The following is a 23204-nucleotide window of genomic DNA, read 5'->3' as shown; positions in this document are numbered from 1 at the left end:
ATACTTTTACTTCTACTCCACTACATCTCGGATCCAAATACTTTTACTCCACTACATTTATTTGAAAACTTTAGTTACTAATTACTTTGCAGATATAAATGATTATATTATAAAAGTAAGCCATTTACCACGAGAGGGAGTGGGTTGTTGGCTGATTTACTACTGTTTCAGGGTTGTGGCACAAGACGAACACAGTTGTAACTTGCAAGGATCTTTAGTTACAATCATTAATTGTTTTAGTGGGCGGGGTCCATGAGCCAACTCAAGGTTGTTGACTGATTTACCACTGTTTTAAGCCAATCAGAATGCAGTATTATACATACATTAATCCACTATTTTATCCAGCCGTATTTTATACCAAGGCTATTTGAAAATAGCCGATCTACAAGCTCACAATGCGTCGCGATGTAACGCGTTGTGAGCTTGTAGATCGCCTATTTTCAAACATTTAGTACTTTTACTTTTAAGTATAAAATGTGAGTACTTTATCCACCACTGACTTTGTCGTGGGGGCCGGCTGTGTCGCGGTGCTCGCGGCGGAAATAGCCAATCTGCAAGTCGGCTATTTCTTTCGGCGCACGTCACAGGCAGGCTGTGCGCACCAAAGTATAACGGTGGCTTTTTTTTTAAAGCAGCCTTGCGCCATTCATTCACATCAGGTCTTACTCTTTAAGTAGCGCCGAGCCGCTGGAAACATCCATCGGTTGTAAAAAAAAAAAAAAAAAAAAATTGGAAGCAGGGATATTTCACAGCTGAGTGAGCCTGATGCCCAAAGCATGTTTAGCTCTCTCACACTGTAGCCTGGATGGGGGGGGGGGGGCTTTATGATGGCCAAAACACACAACTGCACAACTCATTGTGTGGGGGGGCATGGTTGATGAAATGTGTGTGCAGCAGCATACACACACACACGTGCTGCACACACAAGCGTGTGATCACACGCAGAGTTGGAAAAATTACCCACATTTTGTACTTAAGTAAAAGTATCAATACTGCACAGATTACTCCGTTACAAGTAAATGTCCTGAATTCAAAATGTACTTGAGTAAAAGTATGAAAGAATTGGCATCAAAATGTACTACAAAGTGTTTGAAATGTTTGAAAATAGCACATCTACAAGCTCACAACGCGTCGCGATGCGGTGCATTGTGAGCTTGTAGATCAGCTATTTTCAAATGGCCAAGGTATAAACGGGCTAAAGTTGGTTAATGTGTGTTTTATAATACTATAATTTACACCTGAAAAGTAACTTGTATCTAAAATTTTCAAATAAATATAGTGGGGTAAAAGTACAATATTTGGATTTCAGATGTAGTGGGGTAGAATTCAAAGTATTGGAAATTGGAAATACTCAAGTAAAGTACATATACCTCAAAATTGCACTTAAGTACAGTACTTAAGTAAATGCACCTAATTACTTTACACCTCTGGTGATCACACGTGCGCCGTGTGCCGCCGTGCAACCCACACACACAACACACCGGAGAGCCAAATACTCAAACAGCTTACTACAGCGTTGGAGGAGGGGCATGCGGGGTGGAGAGGGGATGGAGGGGGGAGGGGGGGAGGGCAGGTTTGGGCTCCAGGCTCCCAGAGGTTTGATGAGTGAAATGGATTAAAGCCCCTGTGATCAATAGCCTGAGCGAATACACAGATTATCAGATTATCAGATTAGAATCTGTCCCCCTGCTGCCAAGGGGAGCCAGAGAATACATTAAAACCTTGAGGTGCCTTGGCAAGATTCAATTAATCAGACCACAGGTCTGTCCCCCCCCCCCCCCCCCCCCCCCCCCCACCCCTTCCCCTTCCCCCCCACCCGCACGCCCCTTCCTTTAAGCCATTTAAACCGGGTACGCATTATTGTGGGCGAGAACACTATGTTATCTTCATTATTTATTTATTATCTATCAAGTTCCGCCCGACAGTATAAAGGCAGGGCCCTTAGCCAATGAGGTGCAATTGGAAATTGGCGGGAAAACATCTGGGAGTGGTGTTAGCTGGAGTATTGGTTGAGCTTCACGTGACAGTTAGCACGCTGCAGAATATAGTCACGTTAGGGGACATCATGGACTCATATTTCTTTACGAGCGGGCCCACACTGTTTCGTAGGAACAGTGTTTGCATATTATTATTTTACGCTTTAACATTAAAGAGCTTGTAGATCTGCTATTTTTTTTAAATCGTGAACATTTGAGTTTTGACTAGATTTTGACCCTTTCTTCTGAATCCTTTGAAGGTTTTTTGAAAAGCTGTGTTTCTACGTCAGCGGTTCTCAAACTCTTTCATGTCAAGGACCCATAGAATTATATGTATTTGGCCGCCGACCCCCGTCTCAAACAAAATATTTTGTATCGGGGAGAGATATTCAAAAGATTTGCAACAAATTTTCATGACTTTTCAAAAATAGCAGATCTACAAGCTCACAGCCGCGCTGTGAGCTTGTATATCTGCTGTTTTTGCCAGACCCATGAAATGGGTAGGCCTACATAAGCAAATGTCGGTCTGTCCGGTTTTTCTCCATAGATGGTCATGATGATGACATGATGATGACATGAGGGAGGGATAGACCGACAGACAAAGCCTTCATGTCATCACAATGACATGAGGGAGGGACAGACCGACAGACAAAGCAAAAGGCTTTGTCTGTCGGTCTGTCCCTCCCTCTTTTCTCCATATTTGGTCACAATGATGTCACAAATGATGATGACATGAGGGAGGGACAGACAGCCTATAAAGGGACAGACAGCCTATAAATGTACCATTAAATTTATAGGCCCAGAGGGTTGGCAGAACCGGGGTCTGGCACAACCAGGTTGACCTGGTCTTGTTTCAATAGTTAAAGCATTCAATAATAGAGGGTATTTGTGTGACATCATCATCATACCCGGAAGTTATGCAGGAGCACCTACTGAGTGACAAAAAAAACTACTTTCTGGCCTTGACAGCTCAGACATCCAAACCTAAAAGTCCTATCTGATTGCATTAAACGACGTTAGACGATGTTAAACTCACTTTGCCACTCGATTTGCCGCTCGATTTGCCATTCACTTTATGCATGCGCATTCCCTCTATTCTAGGCCTAAATGGCTTAAAGTCAATTCCAGGAGAGCGGTATTGTTTTGCCGCAGTTGGCACATACGTCAGAGCAAGGGCATATCAGTCCACGGAACACAACGCCTGGTGTATTATGCACGGCAATCTTCTCTTCTGCCCCAAAGAAGAAGTAGAAGTAGAGAGAAAAAAGGGTGTTATCTGAATATAAATGACGGCTGAATATAAATGGAATCGAACAGCTTTGTCTTCGTTCTCTTTTTTTCTTTAGACAAATCCCGGTGAAGTAAAGTAACTAAGTACATTTACTTAAGTACTGTACTTAAGTACAATTTTGCGGTATTTGTACTTTACTTGAGTACTTCCAATACTTGTACTTCTACTCCACTACATCTGGGATCCGAATATTGTACTTTTACTCAACTACATTTATTTGAAAACTTTAGTTACTAGTTACTTTGCAGATATGAATTATAATTTTATAAAACATACATAAACCACTTTGGACCTGTTTTATACCTTGGCTATTTGAAAATAGATGTGAGCTTGTAGATCTGCTATTTTTAAACATTTTTTACTTTTACTTTTAATACTTTAAGTACATTTTGTTGCCAATACTTTTGTACTTTTATTTAAGTACGTTGTGAATTCTGGACTTGTACTTGTAATGGAGTATTTCTACAATGCAGTATTGATACTTGTACTTAGTAGAAAGTAAGTAGAAAATGTGCGTACTTTTTCCACCACTGACAAATCCACATTTTTGACTCTGTTGTAATTGTTTTCCTTGAGAAAGGGTGGGGGGAGGGACAGCTTTATTATAATTGCGCGATAGCTAATGATTATGGGTGCAAACTGTGCAATAAAGCTTGGTTAAATAAACATAGATTTGTTTTTCTCCGTCACCCATCGCCCCTGGGTGCCGTAAACAAAGCGTGCTGTAATAGCACAGTGGTTCTCAACCTGTGGGTCGGGACCCCCAAAGGGGTCCCCAATGATTAGAGGTGGGGTCTCCAGATGATTAATGATTGTGCAACATTGTTTCCTCACTCAACAGTAAACAAACCAATATAAAGTTTAAGTGACATTTCTAAAGTGAGAATTTAAGGACTTTTTAAATACCGCTGACATGACAAATTAAACATTGGCCAAGTGGTCAAATATTAGAGGCAGAAATTGTGAAAATAGCAGATCTACATGCGCCGTTGTGAGCATGTAAATCAGCTATTTTCACTATTGAACCTTGTTATACAAAATGTAATTCCACAACTCTTAGTGCTCGTCAGGGTGGGGGTTCCCCAGTTAAAATATGATTATTTTGGGGGTAGCGGCCTGAAAAGGTTGAGAACCACTGCTGTAGCACACAGAGTGCAGCCAGTCAGATACTGTGGGAGCCTCCTGGCGCTTCCATCGTTCCAGTGGCAGGCCACGCAGCAGTTACATTTATGCCAAACTCATAACTCCCCGCCACCACTCCCACTCCATCCCGAAATCCCGCAAAACAGACAGACTGAGACTAGTGCCTTGGCACAGACGGCGGGCAAATAACATTGGCAGTCATGGCGATAGCCTAGTGAGGCCAACGGGCCAGTCGTGGTGGTCAAGGATGGTCTTTAGGTAGACTTTTGAGGTACTTTTTTCGAGTGGACAAAACACATATCCAATTAAGCCCTAATTTGTACTTTAGCTATTCAAAAATAGCCTTTTCTATCTATATGCTCACAACGTGTTGCATCGCAACGCATAGTGAGCTTTAGAGCCGCTATTTTCTTAAAGATGTGAGTACTTTTACTTTGGCACTGTAAGTATGTTTTGATGGCAATACTTTAATGGTTACTGACTGTACTGTATATGGGCTATTAGTGCTACTTTTACTTTTAAAAAAAGTGAATTGAGCGGTGCCTTTTATGCTTTAATTTCATTAAGCCTCCCACAAAGCTTGGTCATTGGCCAGCATTGCAGGATTGACATACGGACAGACATACAGTACATAGTATACACACAAAGCCAGATATAGGTGCAGTGAGCACCGCTCAAAAACATTCCTCCACTGTCATGACTCCACAGTACCGCCACCCACCCCTTCCCGAAAGCCTGCGGCAGTCAGACAGACAGACAGACAGACAGACAGACAGACAGACAGACGGACTTGTGCCTTGGCACAGACGGCGGCAGGCTAATTAGCATTTAGCGGTGGGTGGCTAGCCAGGTGAGGCTATATATAACCGGCTGTCTTATCTTGCCCCTTGCAGTGTGTACGGTTGCCCCCTGGCCAAGAAGAGGAAAGGTGCGGACAGGCCGGCCCTGGAGCCCCCCTCCCCCAAGAGGGGGGCCTACCTGGACGCCATGGACAACTCCACCATGGAGGAGTGCTACGAGACGGACGACGACGCCACCGAGGACCTGGAGGACAGGTAGCCACGCAGACCTGTTCGCACTTTCCCTCCGTTTTTCAAGCGCTCTCGAGATTTTTCAAAAATATTCCGGAATAGCAGATGTACAAGCTCCCAGCGTGGCACAAAGTGACACGCTGTGAGCTTGTATGTCTGCTATTTTTGAATAGCCAACGCCAAAAGGTACCCCATTGTTGTGCCTGACTCGCCAGGTGTGAAAGGAGAGTCCAGTGTTGTAAAGTACTGTAGTATAAAAAGTATATTTACTCAAGTACTGTACTTAAGTACAATTTTGAGGTATTTTTACTTTACTGGAGTATTTGCAATTTTCAGTACTTTTACTTCTACTCCATGACATCCTAGAGACAAATATTGTAAGCCTACTCCACTACAATTATTACAAAACTTTAGTTTCTATCTACTTGGTTATCGGTAGACAACTCAGTAGCATCAAAAGGTGTATTTAATAGAAATAGACTATGCTCATTTGTATTAAGTTCAACCAAACTTCTAAGTTAGTTTTGCGTTGTGGTTAGCGGGTTGAGATCTTTAATGGATTTACCACATTTTGGTGACTGCTATTTTCCATTTTGGGGGAACTAGGTCAGATACGCTTGCATATGGTGTACCTGTACACTGTCATTGACGGTGCTTTTTTTCGTGACGTTTTCTTCCTATGGCTGTGCCTCACAGTAGTTCCCTCACTCTGTAAATTCACCGCTGTGCTGCCCATGGCACCCGAATTTCCCACCTGCAAATTTGATAAAAATTATGGCTAGGGGTATTATATTCTCCACAACACTTGTATCCCCCCTATCTTGACTAATGGTTTATTCCCCAGTTCAGTACAGTAAAGGTCTTTGCACACTGCTGCGTTTTTCGGGACGAATATCGGAGTGAATTACGGAGCGTGCAAATAAAAAAATCGACCTCACGTTATGTCAGTCACGTTTGCACACTGCCGCCCGTTTCGCGCACCACTCGATCCCTTGCTCTCTCTATCTCTCTCTCTCTCCTTGCCCTGAAAAACGCATTTCGCAACGAAAAACGCAGCAGTGTGCAAAGACCTTAAGTTAACAGAGGTGGAATGTATTATTGTTAATTAGCAGCAGCTGCATTTTTTGTGGCAGACAGTTGTTTACTAGTGCCTGCGGTAAAATAATACTATCTATATCTACTACTTACCTGTTGTAACTTGCTAAGGTATGGCAACATAGACGCTCGCCTTCGCGCACGTTCATGACACCAGTCATGTTGCCATACCTTAGCTTTTGCTGAACCGACGCCACTGATTCCATTCTATTCTAACAGGGAGGAAGAGGAGGATGAGGAGGGAGAGGAGGGAGAGGGCGGAGCGGTAGAAGAGGAGGTGGAGGGCGAGGTGGCGGAGGAGGAGGAGGAGGAAGAGGAGGAAGAGGAGGGCTACCAGGAGGACTATCGGGTGGAGGAGCAGACGGAGGAACACGAGGAGGGGGAGGTGGAGCGAGGGGAGGTGGAGGAAGGGGTGGAGGAGGGCGAGGAAGAGGAGGAGGAGGAGGACGTGGAGGTGGAGCAGGATGAAGAGGAGGAGGAGGAGGAGGAGAGGGTGGAGGAGGAAGAGGAAGAAGAGGAGGACGTGGAGTACGACGACGGGGACGAGGAGGACGGGGATCAGAGTCGAGAGCAAGGTGAGAACCTCTGTGTTGTGTTGTTGTGACCGTCAGGGAGCAGTTACTATGAAAACATCCGTCACACGCTGACCACACTTTGCTGTCACAATTTGCTGTCACACTTAATCTGGCATACTTTTGCGTAGCAACGTGATTTCAACTTTAAAACGCACACGACTTGGGATTTTTTCCCGCCAATAGGGACGAGCTGTAATTGTTGAAGCCCCGCCCCCTGTGTCTTCCTATTGGCTGGACTTTAAACAACCATAACTCCAGTTCGCAGCATGGTACCGTCTCGAAACTTGGTGTCTGGACTTAGACGGCCAATAGAGATGAGCTGCAGTTGTTGAAGCCCCGCCCCCTCTTTCTTCCTATTAGCTGGCCTTCGCAGCATGATACCGTCTCAACTTACACGTATGTTGTTTCCGCCCGGCTTGGCGGTCGCGTCTTGCCCTTAGGGCGTCTTACTGGTGTTTTGTTGTGTTCGGCCCGTTAAGACCTGAGGCAGATTGTACCAATGCCTTCTAAATCACCAACCTTTTCATAATTCAACGTTTTTCAAACACTCTAAAGATCTTTCACAAATGTTCAAAAAACAGCAGATGTGCAAGTTCGCAGCGCGGCACAAAGCGATGCACAGCTTGTATGTCTGCTATGTTTGAACACTTTGAAAAGACATATAGATTCTTTCCTGTGTTTAATGGGTTAATACATAAGCAATAATAAATATAATGTTGGTGTCCGGCACAAACCTTGTATCTCCATAATTTCAACTATTTATGTTTTGGTAGTTTTTTTGTAAGTTAATGCACTACTTCGTCATACGAGAGCTTTGCGCAAAAGTAATGAGAATAGCCAATCTACAAACTCATAACGCACAATCGCATAGATTGGCTGTTGTAGCTATTTCCGAAAAATAGTGGTTAATTCTGTCTGTGGCTTTTATAAATATTGAACCAATGACAAGTAGAGCTTGTGACTAAATAAAACAACTTCGGATCCATTGGAAAACTTTTTTTATTTTTATTTTTTCAATTCCTTTCCAAAGTAACTGTATTGGACAAGTGATTGATGAAATATGTATTGTTGCAAAGTACAAAGGTATTTTCACATGGGAAACGACACTATGCCCGCATAACTTCTTGGATCTACGCGTAGCACTTGACCTAGCATGACGACCATGCAGACCTCTGCAAAGGTTAAATGTCATTTAGATGGCTTGTTATTTAGACTGATGCTGGGTTCATTGTTTACCTGGTATCCTGTAGTTTATATATAGTTTCAATTTACGGATAAACTTTTGATAGTATATGGTTTTGACTGATGGTTCTTCTTGGTTTACCTGTGAGTTTACTGAGGCACCCCACTGTCTCACTGCATTTGCTAAATTTGCAGAATAAAGAGGGTCTGCTAAATGCCTACATTGTGAATTGCATAGGAGAAATGTTACCCCAGGAATGCAGTTAGGCCTACAGTATGTGTGAGAACGCGCCCGCTTGTCGTATGCCTGTCAGATTGCCTGCACCCCCCCCCCTACCTGAACGTTGAGCTTTACTAGAACGCGAATTAGAAGTTGTGTCACTTCCTGTGTCAAAAGCCATGTACAGTATACAGTAATTCATGTTTTGGGGGGCTAGAAGTATTTAAAAACACATTCACAAACTGATCTGTGTTGCATTCAATGTCTCTGTGTGTGTGTGTGTGTGTGTGTGTGTGTGTGTGTGTGTGTGTGTGTGTGTGTGTGTGTGTGTGTGTGTGTGTGTGTGTGTGTGTGTGTGTGTGTGTGTGTGTGTGCGTGCGTGCGTGCGTGCGTGCGTGCGTGCGTGCGTGCGTGCGTGCGTGCGTGCTTGTTTTTACATATCGTCTCTGTCTGTACAAGCTCACATTGACAAGCTAAAAGGTTTAGGTTTAGAGCTTGCTACTTTTCATGTTTTGGTGTGACGCTGTGGTATGATCAGGTAGGGAATTAATTTATGAAAGAACACAAGAAGTTAAAACATGAAACTAGGAGGTTTCCGCCCGACAGCAACGATGGCATTTCTTGCCTTCACCGGGTTGAACAAAATTCGAGGGAATGAGTTTGGGATTGCTTTGGTGAATTTTTTTTTGTGTGTTTTCAAAAGTTGCAACTTTCTGCCAAAAGTGCTCTGCCTTGGAGTGATGTAGATCTATCACTGTAAGGGTTATTATTCCATCCCTACAGCGACGCTTCTTTTCCTTTGATCTTTATGCACACGCTTTTTTATTTATTCAGTTACTTTGCACTTTATGTGGGCACGTGTTATTGTTTTTATATGACTGGCTACTGCTCTCGAAACAGAATATTTAGAGCTAGATCAAACCCTCTCACCTGAAAGAGAGCTGCGATTTGGCAGCAAACTAGTTCACTTGTTAGTTTGTTTGAGATGTGATATTTGGACCTTTTATCTTCTTCAGGTTTTCCTGAAGAGGAATTGTCAGTTGATTGTGAAAGTATGCTAGTAGGCGAGCCAGTTAGAAAAGCCGTCACAAAATTCTTCTTCTCACTGCCAGTAGGCCAAGACTGGCAACATGGAAGCCATGATGTTCTTTGACCCCATCATGTTACCCTGCCAGTTCTACATCCATTGCAATTTCTCTCAAACGCTATGTTTTGTAGGGAGTTGAGTGTCCTCTGTCAAGTGTCACGTCTTGGGAAGACAATACAATAACAACAAACCCATTTCAGTAATGACGGCCTTTCAACATGATGTGAAAAGAAAATCTAGCACAACCACTTGACCACTATTCTGGGGGGAGCATTAGCCAAAAATGTAGCTGTGACGCGTTTTGGTGAAGAGATTAGGTGTAGACAGAAAAAAAGGGTCAGGTCCAGTTAGATAGATAGATTAGTGGTGCAGTCGTTAGTGCTGTCGCCTCACAGCTAGAAGGTCCTGGGTTCGACTCCCGCTGGGGACACTGGGGGCTTGTTGTCTCCTCCGCGTCATCAGTGGGGTTGGCAAAGGGCCTTTCTTTGTGGAGTTTGCATGTTCTCTCCGTGTCTCCTAGGGTAGGTACCCTCACAAAAAACATGCATTAATCCTGGTCTCTATACTGTCTCCCCCTGGCCAGCCTGATGGGCGGGGTAAAGGATCTGGGTGGAATAACGTGTTCCTTCCACGCGCTATGTCCAACCAGGGAACCTCCCTCCTGTCAGGTGAAAAGAAGCGACTTGAACTCCTCATGCATAGAAGGAAGCATGAGGTCAGTCCGTTGTCTCCCTAGGTTGGCAGAGGGAGTGTAGCGCCCAGGATTACATTAGATAATTGACACCGGGTGAAAAATGGGTTACAAAATCGTGGGATAAAAATTTAAGAAAAAAAATTGAAGACTGGAATTTGAGAAACTGCTGCCCCACGTATCATACCGCCACTCCCCCCACCCCCACACGCACACACCACCCTCCACCGCGCCCCCACCACCAGATTTGGCAGGTCTCTCTCCAACAGACACAGCTTTGCACCCCACGCATGCCTGCGATTGGACCTGACAGTGCCTTCAAGTCCAATTAAGAGTGAAGCTCCGAGAGTAGCAGTGCGAGCGTTAACCCTGTTCGGTGCGGCGGCGTCGTGCATCAGGCTTCTCTCTCTCTCTCTACCCCACCCACCCCAAACGTGTTGATGCTGCTGCTGCTGCTGCTGCTGCAAACGCATCCTTCCTTTCCTCCGTCTTCCTGTTGTCAAGCCCAGGAGAACATCTCCCCCGGATCGCCCCGTTCATTACTGTCCAGAGTAGTCAAGGCCACGGCAGCGGACATTAACAAATAGGGGCTGTTAGCGCTGTCTAGCGCAGTATGTGGAACAGGCTGTGTGTTCGCGAAGGCGCGTTGTCAGTTACCCTCAGTATTGGGCCTATTGGTTATCGCAGCTACGGCACGCATGTTGGTGTCCGTCACACGTTGTGATTTCTAACCCTATCGGACATCGTTAACCACTTAAGCCCTGTATACTTTGTCGTGCGATGAATACAGAAACTAGCCTTATCCACAAGCTCGCAGTGCTTGGCCATGAGCTTGTAGAGCTGTTATATTCACTTATTATATTTATTATACATGTATTTTGTAATTGTATTTGTATTTTTCTTTTACTGTTCACCCATAATTTCATGCCCAAAACAAGGATGCCAGGTAGAACGTGGTTAACTTTCTCCTGTGCCTTCTTGTCGTGAGGATTTGCTCGTCTTTTATTTATTTATCTGTGACACTTTTATCATAATATAAAATGAAGATACATTTCTCCATACGCATCATTACCACCCTCCCCTCCCCCACTCTATGCCCTGGCTAAGACAGAGGTGCTGGTTGGTTGTTAGGCAGATTCTAATCTGGCGAGCTTTGAAAAGGAGCTTCGCAGCTACTCTCTGCGGTATACAGTAGTACGAACATCGCTGTATAGAGCTAATCCAGAGCCATTTGAGGGCACAGCGGCGGTCTCTCTCTCTCTCTGCCCCCTCCGCTCAATCTGTTTCGCTTGCCGATCCCCTTTGTGTACCCTGATTGCTCTTTAAATTGCTTTCCAGTGCCGTGTGTTTCATGGCATCAAAAATTAAACCCCCGGTACAGTAAGGTTGCTGTGAGAGGCCCCTCCGCTGTCAAGATGTGTGCCCGGCCATTCGTGACTGTATTTCCCTTTCTGGTCCACGGCTCTCTGTCCTAAGCCCTCCTCCTCCCGCGCCGTGTTGTTGCTCTCATTAGATTGTGTCTGTCTTGCGCGTACGGGCGTATATGTATATCTGTTGCTGTCGGGGCGGAAAAACTCTTATCTCCATATTTGAAAGTTTGGTGTTAAATCTTTTTGTTTTTTGTAAATTAACGCCCTATTAGATCACACTACAGTGTGGCACAAAATTAAGCATCAAAAGTTGCAGATCTACAAGCTCTTAAGTGCGGCGCAAAGCCACACGTTTTGAGCTTGTCCCTCTGCTACTTTTGCTGTTTTTTGAATTTTAGATCCTGAAAAGAGACTGTTTTGGACATATGGGGTTTCCCACCAACAGAAAGGATATCGTCGTTGTCGGGTGGAAACCTTGTATGTCCAAAACCGTTCGTTTTGTATTTATCATTTAAAAAACGAACTAAACTATTGAAAACAGCCGATCTACAAGCACACAACGCCTCGCGGTGCGGGGCGTTGTGTGCTTGTAGATCTGCCGTTTTCACTACTTTTGTGCAACGGCCTTATATGATGAAGCAGGGCTTTACTTTGCGAAAAAAAAAACATACAAATTTGAAACTTGGAGATACAAGGTTTCTGCCCGACAGTGACGATATGCATTAAAAGCTTGTGCAGACTATGTGCAGCGTAAACCTCTTCCCAAGCGTGCTGTTTGTCAGTGTTTGTGTATGCACATAAATATGAGCTTGGATTCTTTAGAGTATCCGTCGCTGTTTACGTCTTTGATCTTATGGAAATGTACGGCCATGCATATATTTTGGGGGACTGCTGCTGCGGAAGAAGAGTCTTTTGAATTCGGCGTTAATTCATATTTCATCGCGGCCGATTACACTTCAGCAGTGTTTTGTCAGGTGACTCTCTCTCTCTCTCTCTCTCTCTCTCTCGTTCCCTCCTGAAAATCAAAGTCACATTTATTATTTCCGTGCGGGGGCCCTTGGGTTTCGTTTTCCCTCCGCAGGAATTTAAGTGGCGAGTGTGGCGCCGATGTGAACACACCGCCGCTCTTGACAGTTCAGGGCGGAAATGTGAAAGGAGAGATTGGAAGTGCTCCAGAGAGTGAGTGCTCGAAAATTACTGACAGAAAGAGATTCAGTAACCTTTTCGCAGCCCGTCAGAATCAATTAGGCGTGTGAAAGGAATTCTGAAAAAATTGAAATGAATTGAATGAAAAGAGAGGACTTTGAGAATGGCGAAAACGATGAATGGAGAGCGACAGGGGTTCATCTTGTTGTAGAGGTAACACCGTATTATTTCTGACATTTACAATGTCCAAAAAAAGAATGTCTCCCTTCCGATTCAAAGGTTCCGACTGCCGCATGGTGAGTTGAAGATAGGCATACAAAAAAAGGTCTAAATAGAAGGTTTTGGTCCAAATAAAGCAAAGGATATAAATGGTGTAATCCTTGGTTTCATTTGTTCTCCTCTAGCACAGCCTCTTCTATTGGAACTTTCCCAAATCCTCTATATTCCACTTCCTGCACTCATGCCCAAGTCAGCGCACGCAAGCTGCTGTTAAGACTCTCAAAGTAAATTATTAGGGGGAAGCAAAGAGTTCCTTATCAAATTTAGAGGGGCAGAGCCCAGAAATCTGATTTAGCAGTAAAATAGAATGACGGAAATGAAATTACAAGGTTTTTTTTTTTTCTCTCTCTTCTCCTTCTTCTCCCCGACAACAGAGGACGATCAGATGAGCAGCGGCGGTGAGGGCGGCGTTGAGGGCGGCCGCGGCGGCGGCAATCCCAAGAGCGGCCAGGCGGGGGCGGCGGAGAAGGACGACAACAACAACGAAGAGTACGAGAACTACGACGAGCTGGTGGCCAAGTCGCTGCTCAACCTCGGCAAGATCGCCGAGGACGCCGCCTACCGCGCCGCCACCGAGTCGGAGATGAACAGCAACTCCTCCAACAGCGCCGAGGAGGAGGAGGACGACGAAGAGGAGGAGGTAGGGATGGGACGATATCGTCGTTGTCGGGCAGAAACCTCTTATCTCCAAGTTTCAAATTTGTACATTTCTTCGCAAAGTAAAGCACTGCTTCATCATACAAGGCCGTCGCACGAAAGTAGTGAAAACAGCAGATCTACAAGCACACAACCCCGCGAGGCGTTGTGTGCTTGTAGATTGGCTGTTTTCACTAGTTTAAATCATTTTAAAAATAATAAAAACTAAAGAAACGGTTTTGGACATACAAGGTTTCCACCCGACAACGGCGATATGGACATTTCAGATCACAATTATTGTGACAAAAGAGAGAGCCAAAGTCCATTATCCTGGTGTGGAACATTTGCCAAAAAATAGCCGATCGTGAGCTTGTAGATCGGCTATTTTTTGGCAAAGACATTTGATAGAGAGTGAAAAAAAAGTCTTTATCAAGTACGTTTATTATAAGAACCTTTTACTTATAGAGGGTTTAAGTGGTACCGGATATGCAGCGTGGCAAATAAAAGATGAATTGATCCCAGTGCATGACGGAGGACGATATCACAATAAATTAAATAGATAGATAGATACCTTTATTATCCCAAGGGGGAAAATCAGTCTAGCAATACTTAAAGCACAAGTTATCAATACAGTGCCAAACAAAAGTGTCCATAACAGTCTTGTCAGTGCTACAAGTATCTCACCACCATGTCAAACACAAACAAAATACTCAATACTACGATACGATTATCGCGAGGGTTTTTTAATCACGATAAACGATAGCATCGCTTATCGTCCCCGTCCCTAGGAGGAGGACGAAGAAGAGGAGGAAGAAGAGGATGAGGACGAGGAGGAGGAAGAGGATGAAGAGGAGGAAGAGGAGGAGGAGGGGGGCGATCAGGGAGGAGGCGACGTGGCGCCGAACAAGGCGGACCTGAGCCTGGATTTGGACAGCGACGTGGTGCGGGAGACCGTGGACTCCCTCAAGCTGCTGGCACAGGTGTAATGTCAAACTGAATGTCCCTTTACTAGGAATTAACCCCCACACAATATTCAGTCTATAGTTCAATATGTCATAATTAGGGGTGGGCGATATGGTGATAATTATCGTGGAGACGATACAATGTCTCCACGATGTGCCTTTTCAGAGATATCGTATATATCGCGATACAATTGAAGGAGCCGTGTAAAAAATCATTGCAGAATTCAATTTAAACCTGCATTTTGGTCTAAATCAGTAGTTCTCAAACTTTGAAATGTCAAGGTCTCCACTTAACTCTGACAGTATACAGTATTAATTTGTATACTGTCAGAGTTACATACTTATAAAGTTCAATTTAGACCTCCCAAAATGAACCCAGAGAGTCTAGTTTTTGTCAAGTCACTTGAAAAATAACCATCAAAACCAACCAATCGTGATAAAATCGTGTATCGTGATACAGCTTGGGAAAATATTGTGGTATTGTATTTTTCCATATGTTTTACATTTACGTATGTACCTACCGTACCTTCATTTGTAATTACCATTGCAGACTTAATGTTATCTCCTTAATTTGTTCCTTTTTAGGAATGTTGTTTCACCATAGTAGGCTTAATGTTTAGAAACATTTACATCTCCTGTAATTACATAATTGTGGGTCAAGGTTTTAGTTGGGTTAGTTGTCTGTATTAACACAACACATTATGAAATAGAAGGGAGAGAAACATTTCATCACAATCTCTCTCTGATGTCTAAAAGCATTTTTTCAGCATCTAAAAATGGAAATTGTTTCAAGATTGGTGGGAAAAGACAATTCAAATCACAATAAGGCCAAATGTATACGTGGCAATCTATAAATGTCTGCCACCACACAGGGCCACGGCACCGCGGTGCTGCCCGACAACCTGGACGGGCAGGAGTACGGAGCGGACGGCGCTCTCCTGGAGAACGGGGGCGAGGGGGGCGACTGCCTCCGCAACGGCGGGCACGGACACGGGCACGGCAGCGGGCAGGGTGGCAAGGCCAACGGGCTGAGGCCGGAGGACAGCGACGAGGAGGTGTGCCTCAGCAGCCTGGAGTGTCTGCGGAACCAGTGCTTCGACCTCGCCCGCAAGCTGAGCGAGACCAAGACGCAGCCCGTGATGGAAAAGGTACTCACGTTTGTTAACTTAAAGTGAAAGTATCAACGCTGCAATGTAGAAAAGTCTACAAGCTCACAGTGCGTCAGCTTGTAGATCGGCTATTTTCAAATGGCTGAAATGTATATACTGTACTACTGTAGGCTGTGAACTGGGTGGTGAATGTTTTGTAATAATAATCAAAATCTACAAAGTAACTAGCAACCAAAGTTTTCCAATAAATGTAGTTTATTGGAAAGTAGTGCGAATGCTCACCCCAAAACATGATGTAGCCTACAATACTGTCGCGGCTCGTGTTGGACAACCAAGTCATGGATGTGTTTGTAATGACAACTACTAACACATTCATGAAAAGAAAAAAAAAAACACTTTTGCCTGCAACAAAAAAAAGTGTGAAAGCGATAGGCTTATGGGCTCCACTCTAAGATATGAGGGCTGCTGGGTTCTGCTGGGGAAACTGGACAACAGGAGCATTTCTGCCTAATAGACCCCATTGTCATTTGGGATCAATATAAGTAGGAAAATGAGCCTACATGTTATTTAGGGCGGAGTTGTCCTTTAAAGAGGTGGTGCCATAGTTTTGTACTACTGGTTTTCATGTGTCTAGGAGGTTGACAGTACTTCATTAGACCCCCTGGTGTGGTTGTTATGAGAAATTATGCGTTCTCTTTTTATTTGGGTTTTTAGCTGGAGGATGCCACCTGCTGGGTCAGACGTGCCGTTCCAAAAACATCCATACTTATTACATCATAGAATCAACCCCTCCCCTAATTACCATTCACCCAACACACATGGGTGTGGCTAAATTCAGCTTGGTCACCACCCACCATGACAACCACGCATACCAATGAACATAAAGACATAGTTTTAACTCTTTCTGTACACTTTTTTCGGAAAATTCTTCCTCCTAGTATAATCATAATAGTAGATAATCATGTTTTATAGAGGGGAAAATCATGGCACCTGCACTTTGAGTACAGCTCTTAAGTAAATGTACTTAATTGCTTTCCACCCCTGCCCGCAGCTCAACCACTACCCCGGCGGGGACGGCAGCCACCAGCAGCAGCAGCAGCAGCAGCATGCCCAGCAGCACCCGGGGGGCTACGAGGACCACCTGCACCAGCAGGGCCACGAGGACCGGCGGACCCTGGACAACAGGAACTACTCGGACATGGTCAACCTGATGAAGCTGGAGGAGCAGCTGAGCCCGCGCTCCAAGGCCTTCTCCAGCTGCGCGCAGGAGGACGAGCGCTACCAGCACCACCCGCACCACCACCACCACCACCACCACCACCACCAGCACCAGCGGGACTTCGACGAGGACACGCGCTCGGTGACGTCGGACCGCTCGGAGGAGGTGTTCGACATGACCAAGGGCAACCTGTCGCTGCTGGAGAAGGCCATCGCGCTGGAGTCGGAGCGCGCCAAGGCCATGCGGGACAAGATGGCGGCCGACGCCGCCCGGCGGGAGGGCGCGCGGTACGGCGGCCACGAGGAGCACGGGGGCCCGCGGCACGGCTACGGGGTGGAGCGCAAGGCGCGGCTACACGACGGCATGAAGAAGCCGTTCTACCATAAAGGTGAGTAACGGGATGAAACGCACACATGCATGGGTGGCGGAGAGAGTCGCAGCCCCAGCCTGAAGCCTCAAAAGTCTAGTATCTGCCCTCGTCAATAGAGATATCCCTTTGGAGTAATGGTTAATATATTGGACTTTCACACGGGAGACCCGGGTTCGAAGCCGGGTGGGGAGGTTCGGATCACCTCCGTTACACATGCCAAGCGCAATTGAAAGGGTGAGAGGATACGTCTGAGAATGTACAAATGGAACCAAATGGACCCATAAGAGTCTATTTTGGTTCTCTTTGTACACTCTCAGACTCACAGACCTATTAATGATCCATTTAGGAACTCCCTCAACAAACCCGGAGCGTCCTTGGACCACTGCTTTAGGCGCCGGCTACACGGAGCTGGATATTTCTGAAGCTAGACATTTTTTTGTGCGGTTGGGGCTTGCAGCCACAGGATATTATATTTTTGAAACCGGATAAATAAGTGTAGAGATTGAAAAATATCCGATTCACTGGATCCGTGTAGACAGGGAACCCGGATATCTCTGAAGACCTTACTGTGTGTGTGCTTGTTAGACCTAGATATCTTTGTCGTGTGGACCTAGATATTTTTCTATGTGGATATCTGAAAAACCGGGATATATGAAATATCCAGCTCTGTGTAGCCTATGCCTTAGAGAAAGTCCAAGCTTCCACAGTGGCACACAACATTCCCCTGGCGCGGGTAAAAAAAGAATAAACGTTTCTCTGTCAGTGTGTGCCATTGCATCTCTGTGCTGCTTCAGAGGCTAGCAGGCATTCTGGGAACCTCACTGTAACCCCGGGACAAGCTCCTCTCTTTTTTTCCCCCTTTTCAGCCAATTTTGGAAATTCACATCTCGGTAGCAGCGGGAGCGGCAGCAGCAGCTTATGTTGTTAAAATAGGCCAGCGTGGAAACATCAGAGGGTAGGCTTGTCAGGCATAAGTAATGGCAATCTGCACGGCCTGTTAGGACCACAAATCTCTTCCTGCGATGCAGCTTGGGGTGAGGCGGACTATTTTTAACCCAGCACAAGGGCTTTGGTTGAAGGGAGGCTAGACCGTTACAGTACACAGAGTAGGGATGGGACGATGTGAAAATGTCATATCACGATTATTGTGGCAAAAGAAATCGCTATTTACGATATTATCGCGATAATCAAAATCCATTATCCTGGAGCAGAACATTTGCCAAAAAATAGCCGAGAGCTTGTAGATCGGCTATTTTTTGGCAAAGACAATTGATAGAGAGTGAAAAAAGACTGTATCAAGTACGTATATTATTAGTACCTTTTACCAATAGAGGGTTTAAGTGGTGCCGGATATGCAGCTCGGCAAAAGAAAGGTGAATTGATCCCAGTGCATGACGGAGGACGATATCACGATAAATTAAATCTCCACGATACGATTATCACGAGTTCTTTTTATCACGATAAACGATAATATCACGGATCGTCCCATCCCTAACACAGAGGCCTATACTGCCTGTATCGAAACATTCTAAGCGTATAACGAGTGGGGCTCGTTTATTCTATGTTCATGTTCTTGCATTTTACACCCAATGCGATCGCCCCTCGTGACGGCGGTTATCCTCCACACTGCCTACGGTACTGTAGGCTGTGGCTGCGTCTGATCATGGCACAAAGACAGTCAGCCTTGCTTGCGAGGCAATTGTTACCCAGCGCCCAGTATCTGCTGTGCGTCTTGTTTCCATGCCTACACGCAGACGGTACTGTCACCGTAAGACATTAAAGTGGCATTTCCAGCTATTCGGCGTTCCGGGGCTTCTTCATTTAGTTCCTGATTATTCCTCTCACCGTGGCCATTACAAGAACAATGCCTACGTTCACGATAAGAAAGGCTAACACGTTTCATAGGCACCCACAAGTAAGTGATCAGATAAGGGCGGCAATTACAAACATTCCCCGGCAACGCGGCCGGGTTCACATATTGCGCCTTAAATGCCACACAACTCACAGCGTCAGGTACACACACGCGCGCGCACACACACACACACACACACACACACACACACACACACACACACACACACACACACACACACGCACGCACACGCGCTACAGTAACCTACAATGCCACACAAAATGCTAATATTCAAAAAGCACTCCATGTGCCCCCGTGTCTGGCTAATGCCGGAATAATGAGAGGACGCGAGGCGGTTGTGTGGCGATAGCATCTTCCCTCCCCCTAGGCGCGATAGTGGCAGACACTCGTTGACCACGGTTCCTGTGTGTGATTTATAAAACGCACGCCTGCGGGGGCTGTGATGGGTGGGGCGGCCGGCCGGCCAGCCAGCCGGCTGGGAGGGGGGGATAGAAGCGGCTCCCCTAAAAAAAAAAAAAAAGAGGCACGAAGGAAGGCCCGAGATGGAAATTGAACAGTATCCGAATGACCGATAACCAGCGACAGGCCCACTGACTGCACATTAATTATCCAGAGATGGTATGGTAATGGAGGCCATTTGCTATGCAAAGCGCGGCCCGTCCACCCCGGCCACAATCAATATCCTCTTGCTTCCTAATGTGCCTCACTCAGGGGTGTCGCACCAGATTCTGGGCCCTGGGTACAAGGATTCACTGTTACTCATTATTTTGTGCTTCAACTATTGAAAATTGCAGATAAGCACTTGGTGCCACCCTGCGATCTTGTAGATCTGCTATTTTTGAAAAATCGTGAAACTTTGTGCAAGTCTTTGAATATTTCAAATTCCTTCTAAGGTTTTTTGAATGTCAGTGGTGCTCACATTTTTCATGTGAAGGACCCCCAAAATATGTATTTGACCACGGACCCCCATCTCAAAATATTTAGTTCCAGGGACCCCCCAGAAGCAAAATTTGAGTTACAAAATATGTTCGCTTAAAAAATACATACAGTATATTCAAAGATTTGCACACATTTTGCACACATTTTCACGACTTTTATACAATAGCAGATCTACAAGCTCGCAGCTTGTATATCTGCTATTTTTCAATAGCTAATGTATATACAAATATTAAGGTCCCTCCACCTTGGGCCCTAGTAACTCAGTCCCACTTTTCCCCCCCGTGTGACGCCCCTGTGCCTCCTCCTTCCACCCGGGCCTGCCTGCCGCCGCCGCCTCCTCTGCTGTGTGTGCCACACCACGCTGGGGCCGCGGGCACGCCTGTGTGTGTGTGTGTGTGTGTGTGTGTGTGTGTGTGTGTGTGTGTGTGTGTGTGTGTGTGTGTGTGTGTGTGTGTGTGTGTGTGTGTGTGTGTGTGTGTGTGCCGCGCACGTACCGTACAGTACATCACGTGTGATCAGACTGTACAGTCTACCGTCGCTGCATGTCAGGGCAGAAACCTCTGTGTTTCTCTGTTTTTTTAAATTTTGTGTTTTTAAGCGGTGCAAGCGCTCCCAAGCTTGACGGGGTGTGTATGTCACTATTGTACAGTATGTATGTAGTATATTATGTAACTATGTATGAGTATACTGTTGGGTGACCTGTGACCAAGAGGCAGGCAGGCCTTGGTGAACAAGTGGTGCTTGATCACCGCTCACTTCAAACCGGGTTAGATTTTTATCTTGATTAACTCCCTACTTGACCATGCTACAGCGTTACACAAACGTATCAAAATTAGCAGATCCGCGAGCTCGAAACCTTGCGTTTTGAGCTTGCAGAACTGCTACTTTTTCTATCCTGAAAAGTATCAGTTTTGGGCATATGAGGTTTCCACCCGACAGAGACGATATGCATGTGCATGTATCACGCGCACCTTTCCGTAAGCACGACTGGTGCCTGAATCATACTTATGTGTACAACGATGCCTGAAATGGCCGATGTGCAAGCTCACAACGTGTCGCACCATGGCGCGCTGTGAGCTTGCACAATGCACATCGGCTATTTTCGGCGCAGGACACCGTCATACAAAGCTATATAAAACGGCTATTATGTTAGCGTTTGGGGTGGCTGTGAGGGCGACTGATTCGCATGCGTCATGCACTATGCAATAGAGCTGTTTTTCCCCCTTTACATCATACAGTACAGCCTCAGTTCCTTATCAATGCGGGGGAAGGGGGGGGGGGGAGGGGGGCGGGGGGATCTGCAGCCAGCACGGCCAGACATGACATAGCCATGTCGCACCAAAGTTCATGTGTCGTAACATGACACAGACAGATGAAGCTATCTATACGGGAGGCTGGGTAATGAGGTGCTTTTTTTATATACCTGATGAATGATGTTCAGACGCCGCCGTTTTCAATTGTGACTCACTGGCAAATGTATGAGTAGAGGTGTGCCCTCTGCCATCTCTCACTTTTGCCCTTTTTCCAAAGCGCCCGCCTGACCGCCCCTCCGCTTCTCCTTTCTCTCCTCCTCCTCCACTGGTGGAAAGTAAAGTGCATTTACTCAAGTACTGTACTTAGGTAAATTTCGCTGTATTTGTACTTTACTTGAGTATTTCCTATGTTCAATACTTTTACTTCTACAAAGAATATTGTACTTTTATTCCACTACAATTATGTGAAAGCTTTAGTTACTACAGTAGCTAATTTGATTATTATTACAAAACACGCTGACCACTTTAGCCCTATATACTTAATATTTGACTATTTGAAAATAGCAGATCTACAAGCTCACAATACGTCGTGATGCGACACATTGTGAGCTTCTAGATCAGTGGGACATTTCTGCACAGTGAGTACTTTTTTTGGGGGGCTTTTTGCCTTTATTGGATAGGACAGTAGACTGACAGGAAATGGGGGAGAGACAGGGAGTGACATGCGGCAAAGGTCGCTCGGATCGGGAATCGAACCGGCGACGCCGACAGGCATTGATGCCGAAATGGCAATGCCTATATGGTATGCGCCTGGTCCACTAGGCCACCAGGCGCCCCGACAGTGTGTACTTTTACAGTGTTTTTGTACTTTAAGTATACTATGATACCAATACTTTTGTACGTTTACTAAAGTCAATTTTGCATTCCGGACCTTTACTTTTAAAAGTATTTCTACAATGCAGTATGGATAGTTTTACTTTTTTCCCCACTGTCGTCCTCCCTTGCTGCTGTCTCAGCCCCGAGGTAGAGGTACTGGATTATAGAGGCCTGTTAAACTTTAATTAGTGGTCTGTCCTTCTGTGGTACCGTCTGAAAACGCTCCCCTCCGCTCGCTCCATGCCAGCTCTTTGATAAGGCCTGCCGTCTCCTATTTGGCCGTGCAATCTGATTCATCACAACACGGGGACGCTCGGCAGTGCTCGGCAGGGACGTGCTGGCCATTGGGAAAAGCGGGACAACTCCCGAACGGCCGGTTCATTCCCGGCCAGTCCAGGCCAGCCATTAGGAAAAAATAAAATGTCGGCCTTCGTTCCATTTTGGGGGCTGGGCGGCCAACCTCGTATCTCCAAGTTTCAAATGTATAAATCTTTTCGCAACGCAAAGCCCTGCTTCATCATACAAGGCCGTTGCACAAAAGTAGTGAAAACAGCAGATCTACAAGCACACAACACCTCGCTGTGTGCTTGTAGATTGGCTGTTTTCACTAGTTTAAATCATTTTTAAAATGACAAATACAAAACAAACGCCAGTGGGCCAGTAATTGGCCCAATTACTGTAGCAGCAGCGAGAGAGATCTCTCTCTATAGCGCACAATGAGGGCCTCTCCAACTCTTTTTCCCGGGCTGAATCAGGGGCCCAGCATGTCCCTGGTGCTCGGGCATTAGCCGGACTGGATGATATTGCATTAATAAAGTCCCTAATTTGGATACAAAAACGCTATATAAAATGAATAAAAATACATCCTTATGCCTGTATAT

General features: G+C 45.6%; 1 protein-coding gene across 1 annotated transcript in view; it reads left to right on the top strand.

Annotated features, from left to right (window-relative positions):
* Positions 1 to 4610: 4610 nt before the first annotated feature.
* Positions 4611 to 23204, top strand: part of myt1lb (myelin transcription factor 1-like, b) — a gene marked incomplete at both ends in the record, with an annotated part of 80731 nt that continues 62137 nt past the window's right edge. The window contains 8 exons of the mRNA XM_080751072.1: positions 4611 to 4624; positions 5304 to 5465; positions 6286 to 6289; positions 6778 to 7111; positions 13461 to 13726; positions 14511 to 14702; positions 15557 to 15820; positions 16845 to 17400. Of these exons, the coding sequence (XP_080607198.1) occupies positions 4611 to 4624; positions 5304 to 5465; positions 6286 to 6289; positions 6778 to 7111; positions 13461 to 13726; positions 14511 to 14702; positions 15557 to 15820; positions 16845 to 17400 (1792 nt within the window). The remainder of the gene's footprint in view (positions 4625 to 5303; positions 5466 to 6285; positions 6290 to 6777; positions 7112 to 13460; positions 13727 to 14510; positions 14703 to 15556; positions 15821 to 16844; positions 17401 to 23204) is intronic.

This window comes from Nannobrachium achirus (genome assembly GCF_963921795.1).
Source record: "Nannobrachium achirus genome assembly, chromosome: 20".
Classification (NCBI taxonomy): Eukaryota; Metazoa; Chordata; class Actinopteri; order Myctophiformes; family Myctophidae; genus Nannobrachium; species Nannobrachium achirus.
The sequence above is the reverse complement of the archived record's forward strand: the minus strand, read 5'-3'. Positions and strand labels throughout refer to the sequence as shown.